The sequence below is a fragment of the Otolemur garnettii genome, unplaced genomic scaffold (assembly GCF_000181295.1).
Source record: "Otolemur garnettii isolate 467f Iridium unplaced genomic scaffold, OtoGar3 scaffold00237, whole genome shotgun sequence".
NCBI classification, from domain to species: domain Eukaryota; kingdom Metazoa; phylum Chordata; class Mammalia; order Primates; family Galagidae; genus Otolemur; species Otolemur garnettii.
Window position 1 is genome coordinate 190,032 of NW_003852632.1, and position 9,974 is coordinate 200,005.

Here is a 9,974-nt window from a genome sequence, read left to right on the forward strand (position 1 = left end):
TTGAGCTATAGGTGCCGAGCCCGTTCAGGTGGTTTTTAATACAACATACAAGTTACTCTGAAGTCCTTTAATAGGCTCAACACCCGTAGCATAGTAGTTATAGTGCTTGCCATATACACCAAGGTTGGTGGGTTCAAACCTGGCCCAGGTCTGCCAAATAGCAATGACAACTACAGCCAAAAAGTAGCTGACATTGTGGTGGATGCCAAGTAGTCCCAGCCACTTGGGAGGCTGAGGCAAGAGAATCATTTAAGCCCAAGAGTTTGAGCTTGCTGTGAGCTGTGACACTATAGCACTCTACTGAGGGTGACATAATGAGACTCTACATCTCAAAAAGAAAGTCCTTCATTGAATGTATATAGTATTTTCTTTGCAAAGTCTTTAGAAAACAGTAATTTTATTTATTCTGTTCCTCAGGGCCAAGCTGTCACTCTTCTTCCCTTCTTCACCGGCCTCACCGGGGGCAGCCTGGAGGACCTACACCATGTTCTTGAAAAGCTCATCGTTTCTAGCTTCCCTCTGAAGTCTCATGAATTCCCACCAGGGACTTTGCAGTACAATAATTATGCAGACTGCATGAATAAGGTTGGTTTAGTCGTATCAAGTAAAACACTGAATTTTGAGGGGCAGAGGGTTACATTTCTTGATGAAAAGAAGTGAATGAATTATCCAGAATCAGAAAAGTGGTCTAACTTTAAGAATTCAGTTCAAGTTGTTTGGAGAGCTGACTGTGGAGGCAGGAGCATATCTCAAGCTCTTGGAATTAATTTTTCCTTCATTTTTTATTATTTATTTATTTATTTTAAGACAGAGTCTCACTCTGTGTCCCTGTTAGAGTGCTGTGGTGTCAAGGCTCACAGCAACCTCAAACTCCTGGGCTCAAGTGATCCTCTTGCCTTAGCCTCCCAAGTAGTGGACCACAGGTGCCTGACACAACTCCCAGCTGGTTTTAGAGATAAGGCCTTGCTCTTAGGCTGGTCTTGAACTCCTGAGTTCAGGTGATCCACTTGCCGTAGCCTCCCAGAATGCTAGGATTATAGGCATGAGCCACTGCTCCTGGCCTCCCCCATTTTTAAATGGTAAAATATCTTATGCATAAAATGGAATATATAATGTGTATAAAGTTATGAATAATAATTCCAAAAGAAGCTGAGAGAATATTGCCAGTATGTTGTAGTTTCTAAAATTTAATTGAGTAGGACTATTTGAGAAGCACTTAGTAAATATCAGTGATGCTACAGGTCAGGTATCCCTTATCTGAAATCCTTAGAACCAGAAGTTTCAGATTTCAGATTTTTTTTTTTAATTTTGAAATACTTACATATATATAATGAGATAATGTAGGAGCCCAACTAATTAACTCAAGTCACAAGTCAGACTACCTCCTTTTGTTGTTTATTCAGAACAACAGACCGCCTCATACCAAGGAGCTTATCATACCTAGGTGTTACAGCCCACATCCTGACCCCCTCCCCTTTGTTCCACTGGCCCCCTTGTGCACTCAGCCCACATCCTGACCCCCTCCCCTTTTAACACTTGCCACTCTACTCTGCACTTGCCCCACTTGTGACCCCCTCCCCTACTTGCCACTCTACTCTGTACTTGCCCCACTTGCGACCCCTCCCCTTTTTGCACTCGCCACTCTACTCTGCACTCGTCCAACTTGTGACCCCCTCTCCTTTTTGCACTCACCACTGTACTCTGCATTCGCCCCACTTGCGACCCCCTCTCCTTTTTGCACTCGTCACTCTACTCTGCACACACTCCACTTGTGACCTTTATCCCTTCCTTCTCATTTGCTCACCTGAGACAAGGAAGACTCGTCCCTGAGCCAATCAACCCTGAACACGACCACCCTGTACCTGTCAGTTTAGGACAGACATGGTTTCCCTACCAATAAGGGGACGGGGTGGGATGAACTAATGGGAGGAAAGGGGGAGGGATATAAAGGGACTTTCTGGATAGTCCGTAAGGGCTGTTCCCGCTTTTTCTTAAAGGGCAGCCCAGGCTCTGAGCTTGAATGAATAAAACTCCTCGTGCCTTTGCAGCGATGTTCAGACTCTCAGAGTGGTGCTTGAATTGAGTCTAGGGTTAACAATATCTCGGAGATGGGACTTAAATCTAACAGGAAACTTATTTATGTTTCATATGTACCTCATACACATAGAAGATAACTTTATGCAATATTTCTAACAAGTTTGTGCTTGAAATGATGTTTGTTTACCTTGAACCATTAGAAAACAAAAGGTGTTGGAGCTGCTGGTTCTGGAGGAGGGAGCGCAGTGGCCCAGGCATGCTTCACTGCGTGCCCCACCCCTCAGAGGCCCACCTCTCGCGTGCCACCCTCTGCAGGCAGTGCCCCTCCCCAGCCTCCTCCACCACAGCCCTCCTCCGTGCTGGAGGGAAAGGGACACAGGGGCAGCCACTGCATATTATTGTAGATGATGATGACAGTAAGAGATGGTTGCTGTATGATACGGGCCCCAGAAGCATCAGGTGTCCCCTCATATCCCCCTCCACTCCCCCTCCCCTGTCAGTGGAACTACAGATGTATTTTTCCGGCAGATTTTGGCTTTGACTGGATGGGGGTTACCTTGTTATAGCTTTGCAGTATCCAGTTTACTGGTACCATCTTGAATTCTGTGATGGATTCAGAAAACTTTTAGATCATTTACAATTGGATAAAGTTCATCTTTTTGGGGCTTCTTTGGGAGGCTTTTTGGCCCCCAAATTTGCTGAATGCACTCATAAATCTCCTAGAGTTCATTCCCTCATCCTTTGCAATTTCTTCAGTGATACCTCTATCTTTAACCAAACTTGGACTGCAAACAGCTTTTGGCTAATGCCAGGATTTATGCTCCTAAAAATAGTTCTTGGAAATTTCTCATCTGGCCCAGTGGACCCTGTGATGGCTGATGCCATTGATTTCGTGGTGGATAGGTTGGAAAGTTTGGGTCAGAGTGAACTGGCTTCGAGACTTACCCTGAATTGTCAAAATTCTTATGTGGAACCTCATAAAATTCGGGACATCCCTCTAACCATTACGGATGTGTTTGACCAGAGTACATGTCAACTGAAGCTGAAGAAGAAATGTACAAGCTGTTATCTCAATGCCCAAAGAGCTCACCTTAAAACAGGAGGCAATTTCCTATACCTGTGCAGAAGTGAATCTTTATGTCCAGATACATTTGCTACAATTACAGGGAACCAAATACGTAGCTATTGACCCATCGATGATCAGTGCTGAGGAGCTTGAGGTGCATAAAGGCAACCTCAGCATCAGCCAGGAGGAGCAGTAGTGGTTTTTGCTGTCCATAATGAGTTGATCCCAGCGTATTCTTGTATAAGCAGTGATGTCAGTGCCCGCCAGTGGCCTCTGCCTTCAGATTCATCAGGCTCACCGGTTCTCACTGTGTTTTGGAAGCAGGACTTATGGTCATCTTCATGACAGGCGACAGCCCCTGTAAGCCAATATGACTGTTCTTTCATTTTTTTTAGCTTTTGGATTTGAAGAAGTACTTTTGAAGATTCCCATTTTAAGAACTGTGCAACTTTTGCTACCAAAAGTCTTCACCACTGTGTTCTTAATAGAACATTAATTTCTGAGGTTTGGGATTTTGTGGTGATTTTTTTTCCCTCTTTTCTTTCCTTTTTTCTTTTCTTCCTTCTTTCTTTTTATGTCATTTGCTGTAAATGCTGCATATCCAGATTGCACATCAGGAGGGCATTGGTTATTTTCATGCTTTCTTGGGCATAACTATTATCAGAATGCCACGGCTAGCACCCCACTGTTTGCTCTCCCATAAATCAACTACTTTTAATTTCCAGTTAAGCAGATTGTTTTGAGTGTTAGTGCTTGTCTAGTTTCTAGATACTACAGTTATTTGGAACGAAAATTCAATTTCAAAAAAAAAAAGAAAAGAAAGGTATTAGGTGTGGGATTTTCCACATGTGATATCATGTTAGGAGTCAGAGAATTTTGGATTTTGAAGTATTTTGAATTTTGGATTTTTGGATTGGGGAGGCTAAACTCGTATTTAGTATACAGCAGGGTCTCTGCTAGTGGCTTAAACAAGATCGATTTTTTTCTGGCTTTTGTATGATCCTAGTTTCATAACCCAGGGCAGCCCCGCAGTCAACAGGAACCCATTCTCCTTTTATCCTTTTATTCACACAGCTTCTGTCTCATCCAGTGTGGCTGCCCCCACTCCTGCCATCTAGTTCCCTTCCAGCCAACAGGTGGAAGGAGAGGGTGCCAGAGAGCACATCCCTTCTGGAGCTCATTGCGGGACATGCACAGGTGTCTCTGCTGATATCTCCATCACTATGTCGTTATGGGCAAGACTGTAAATGTCATTTCCTTTCTGGGCGACTGTGTGCTCAACTAATATTCAGCAATTTGACCACTAAAAAAATAAAGAGAATCACACTGGGGGGATAGGCAATGATCTGCCATACTTAGGCTAATATCCTGGTACCGCAAAACAGGATGTTGTGTTTGTTTTTAAGGCCACATACACACAGAGCAAGGAAGAAACATAATGACACAGGTGGTGGAAACACACTGTGATAACACTGGGCCGGGGACAGCATGTGGGGTATATGGCAGCGTCTGCTTTATAGCTGACCACCCAGCACAGCCTGTCCCCCAGGCTCCTGCAGCCTGACACTGTCCCTCCTTGGGACAGGCAGTAACTTTCTTCTCTTGAGTGTAGGTTAGACTGAGAGATGCTTTTTTAGGAAGAGAGTACAGGGAAAGTGCTCCTGTTGTGTCATGCTAGGACGAGCCATCAGAGGCATAACAGCGTCGTACCACTCTCTCCACGGGATCGTATCCATCCTCATCCTGCAAGGGAGCCAAACAACACCCATTTACACAGATTCTCTCTGCCTCAGCTGCTTTATATAATTTTTTCCAAACACAGTAGAGTTGGAAGAATGATAAACTAAACATCCACATAACCGTCTCCTATATTTGGCATTCGCTAGCTTCTGTCAGGTTTCCTTTATCTGTTGTATATTGTTTGATTTGGCTGAAACGTTTGTAGGTTAGTTGTAGACATGATGTTTCATCCCTAAATAGTTCAGCAATATGTGTCTTGAGGAAAGGGACAGTACTGTTAGCCACACTGAGAGTACTAACCACCCTCTTGTGTCACATAGTATCTAGTCCGTGTTCATGTTCCTCCACATGCCCCATGTGTTTTTTTTAAAAACCATCTAATCAGCAATTGTGCTTAGTGACCACGTTATGAGTCTCTTTTTATCTCGAGCTAGTTCACACACACTAACCCTTTTATTTTTCCCTGACATCCAGTTTTTGGAAAAAACCAGAGACCTTCTCTTGGATGTTATCCTCTGATAGTCTGATTGTTTTCTTGAGGTTGTCCTGTTTTCCTCTAAACAGGAAGTGGGTCTTGGCTTTGAATGAACCTTGCAGCCAGCAGTGGCACCACAGGGACAGATGGCATGAGGCACTTCCTTACAGTGATCCCGAGTCTGGAAGACTGGGTGGGAAAGACGTGTCCCTGGGATAAAAGGGCAGAGTGAAGGAAGAGGACTTTCAGAAACTGAGGATGAAGGGAAGAACATTTATAAAACCTAAAAAGAATCAAAACTTAAGTATTTAATGGACATTATCATATGCCAGGCATTTACTATATCTGTAAAGATGACAAAAACATTAGCTTTTGTTAATTTTCTGTGAAATTGTTATGTTTTTCTTTATATATTTTTTTATTAGAACTATTAAAAAGAAAGGAATAAAACCTAACAAAACGTTGATAACGATGATATATCTTTTCTAGTTTCTGGATGCACTGGAATTATCTCAAAGTCCTATATTGTTGCAGTTGATGACAGAAATTCTTTGTCGAGAACAGGAACATGTTATGGAAGAATTGTTTCAGTCTACTTTCAAGAGGATTGCCGGAAGGTAGGTCATTCTAGTCGGGGGGTCACAGGAACCGTACACATTTTAGTTCTGTGGAAAAGAACTGTTGCAGAAAAGTTGAGTGGCAGTTGCATTCAACCCTTACCACTAAATTTTATTTCGATTTTTCCCTTTAAAACAAAGAAAAGTTTTATTGTGATGTTTTCAAGTATACTCAAAGCTAAAGGAAGAATATGAATGAGGCTCCAGGTTGACCAGGCATCAGCATTTTCCCAGCTTTATCCTTGCCTTTTATCTTTTTCTCTTTTTTGCTGCTGTTAACTTAATTTAAAAGAAACCTATTGACACCATGTTGTTTTATCTCTTAATCCTTCTGTATAATCTCTAAAATATCTGGGTTTTTTGAAAGCGACAGTTAGTTCCATCATCAACTGAACAACATTATCAGTAATTCCATATTCAAATCTCCTGAATCTGTGATCTCAAGTGCTCTTTACTTAATGGATTATTTCAATTTTGGTCCAAACATGGCATTTCACTGTCCTGTGTCTTAAGTCTGTCTCCATGTAGAATAGTCCGCCTCCTTAAGTTTTCTTCTGTTGTTGAAGTGACCTGGACACTTGTGCTGTCCAGTGTCTCACCTTCTGGATTCATCCTCTTCCATCCTTTTTTTTGCCATTTAACTTGTTCTTCCAGCCCCTGTGTTTCCTGTGAATGGAAAGTTCCTTTAGATTCAGGCTCAGACTTCAGCAGGACTGCTCAGGAGTTACACTTGATGTTCATGGTATTAGGTGCCATGGCATCGGTGGTCCTGCCATTAGTGGTGCTGGGGCCACCCGGCCCTGCTCCTCAGCACCTGTGTAAGAGTTGACCCTGAGTTATGAAGAATTATAAACAGTTTTCTGTTTTTGTTTTTTTTCCTTTCTGAATTTAGTAGCTGGAATTACACTGTGACGAAGAACTTGCCCTCATAAGTAGGACTCTTTGGTTTCTAAAATACAATTTAGTATTATACTAAAAATACAGTGGGAAAAATAGGACATATTTGATAATTGATTTTTGAATTAAGGGCTTTATACCCTGGCTGCTTCTAATTGGAAATTTCAAATGATTTTTTTTCTAATGAATTTTTAATTAGTATTTATGTTGAATTTGCAGGTATCCATGTACATTTCTTTTTTTGAGTTACATTTTATAGATCATAAAATTTACTCATTTTAATATATAATTCACTGATTTTTAGGAACTTTACAAAGTGGTGCAGTGAGTACTATAGAACATTTTTATCCCCAAATGAGGTCCTACTTGGCCATTTACTGGTCCACTGTCTGTCTTTGTAAACATGCATTTTCTGGACATCTTGTGTGAATGATGTTGCAGTGCTCCTGCTGCCCTGCCCAGTGTAGTGTCTTTGCAGTCCGCCCTATCTGCTGAGGTGCATAGTGGAGTCTGCTCCCACCTCTGCCTCTTCACCTTCCTTTTCCCTCTGCTTGACATCTCCTTCAGGTCACTCCACACCAGTACATAGAGATCTTCTTCCTCCTTTCCTTTAAAAAACAAGTGTGTAATTCTGCACTGTGTGGAAGTATCATAGTATTTTGAAGCAGCCCCCTATCAGTGGACTTTAGGGTTCAATGTTTTGCTGTTAAAAATAATGCTACATAAAAAAATGCTTATCATCCCTAATGATCAGTAAAATGCAAATCAGACCACCCTGATATATCATCTCCAGGAAGGTGAGCCCACAACACAAAGTCCCATAGCTGTAGATCAGTGGTTCTCAACCTTCCTAATGCTGCAGTGTATTTTCATTGTTAAAAAGGAGTTGCGACCCATAGGTTGACAACTGCTGCTGTAGATGTTGGCCTGGACAAGGAGAGAAGGGAACACTTCTGCACTGTTGGCGAGATCACAAACTAATACAGCTCCTATGGAAGGAATTATGGAGAATCCTCGAAGAGCTAAAAGTAGACCTTCCATTTGATCCTATAATCTCATTACTAGGTATCTACCCAGAATAAAAAAAATCATTTCACCTTGAAGCCACTTGCTCTAGAGTATTCATTGCAGCTCAGTTCATAATCACTAAGACATGGAATCAACCCAAGTGCCCATCAACACATGAATGGATTAATAAATTACTGTGGTATATGTATATCATGGAATACTGTTAAGCCATAAAAAGGTGAGGACTTTATATCTTTTGTATTTACCTAGATGGAGTTGAAGAACATTCTTCTTAGTAAAGATCACAAAAATGGAAAAGCAAGTATCCAATGTACTTAATACTGATATGAAATCAAAAGATAAACAACTACACACTCACATCAGAAAAAAAAACAATTAAATTCAAGTGAGGGGAGAGGATCAGTGAGCTCTACCTGATGGGCACAAAGTAAGGGTACCCAGCACACCTTCTGGGTGAAGGGCTCGACTACAACTTGAACTTTGCTTAACAAATGCAGACAGTATAACTCATCATTTGTACACATTAATCTGAAATTTAAGAAAAGATAAAAATGTAAACTTTATTTCTCAACCCCCCAAAATAATGCCATATAAAATGGCCATGTGTTTATAGCATTTTGTATTTTGCGAGTAGTATCTAAGTGTAGGTGACAGGTAAATGCATTTATGATTTTGCCATCCCCACACCTCTTTTTGGGGTTGTATGTCTGTATTTCCCCCTGCAATGTAGGAGAGTGCTTGTGTCACCACCATCTTAACAGTGTTGTTAAGCATTTGATTTTTCTAGTAGCACAGATGGGAAAGGGTATCTCATTGATGCTTTGGTTTTCTTTTGTTGTGAGTGAAACAGCCTATTTTCATTCATTTAATGCATTTTATTTTTTGGTGAGCCATCTATTGGCCCATTTTTAAATTAGATCATTGTTCTGTCTCTGCTTCTCCTCCATCTTCTCTTGGCTGTTTATACAAGAGTTGAATGCTTGAGTTGAATGCTGGGACCTAATGTGTGTCTCTGCTGTGCTCGCTAGCAGAATGTGCCTCAAGAGAATTTCAGTCCAGGATAGAGCCTATCTAAGTCTGCTCAGACTGTTGTAGCAGATTGCTGCAGCCTGGGTGGCCTGTAGACTGCAGGAATTTATTCCTCACAGTTCTGGAGGCTGGAAGTCCAAGATGGGTGTGCCAGCAGAGTCAGTTTCCTCTGAGGCCTGCTTCCTGCAGTGTCAGTGGCCTTCTTGCTGTGTCCTCCCATGGCAGAAGGGTCAGAACAGCTCTCTAGGGCTTCTTTTATCAGGTTTCTAACTTCCTCTAGTTCTACCTCATATGTAATCCATCACATGTGTTAGGGTTTCAAGACGTGCATATTGGGGGTACATGTGCACTATCTGTGGTAACCTCCAGTGAGTATCACAAAGCCTGGCCAGCACTCGGTTGTGTGCTGCAGCCTCAAATTTGATGGACCGTATTACCTTCTCAATTTAATATTTTTGTCCTGGTTAATGTTTGCCTTCAAAGCATCAGAATTTTAATGATCATTTAGTATTAACCCTCTTTTTTTTTTTATAAATGAGGAAACTACCTTTTTTTTTTGAGACAGAGCCTCACTCTCACCCTAGGGAGAGTGCCATAACGTCATATCTCACAGCAACCTCAAACTCCTGGGCTCAAGCAATTCTCTTGCCTCAGCTTCCCGAGTAGCTGGGATTACAGGTGCCTACCATAGTGCTTGCCTATTTTTAGACAATAGGGTCTTGCTCTTGCTCAGGCTGGTCTGGAATCCTGAGCTCAAGCAGTCCACCTGCTTCAGTCTCCTAGAGTGCTAGGATTATTGGCGTGAGCCACAGGACTCAGCCTTTTTGCATTCTTAGAGATTTTTAGGCAAATTTTATAGATAATCATTAAAATATGTTATTTTTCAGGTGAGAAGGTAAAGGGCCAGTTGGGAATATCTCTGAATAGGAAATAGGATTGCTGGGTGGTTTATTAATAAGGAAAGACTAGAATTTATTTACTTAGTGAGGGTCTCACTCTTGCTCAGGTTAGTCTCAAACCCCTGAGCTCAAGCAGTCCTCCCTAGCCGCCCAGAGTGCTGGGATTACAAGCATGAGCCACCACC

At 41.9% G+C, this 9,974-nt stretch overlaps 1 protein-coding gene and 1 pseudogene across 1 annotated transcript in view; both read left to right on the forward strand.

The window, feature by feature from the left end:
- PRKDC (protein kinase, DNA-activated, catalytic polypeptide) overlaps positions 1–9,974 on the forward strand; it is a 186,463-nt gene that overhangs the window by 84,070 nt on the left and 92,419 nt on the right. The window contains exons 39-40 of the mRNA XM_023508282.1: positions 418–585; positions 5,808–5,935. Coding sequence (XP_023364050.1) covers positions 418–585; positions 5,808–5,935 — 296 coding nt within the window. The remainder of the gene's footprint in view (positions 1–417; positions 586–5,807; positions 5,936–9,974) is intronic.
- LOC105888249 lies at positions 2,294–3,348 on the forward strand (annotated as a pseudogene).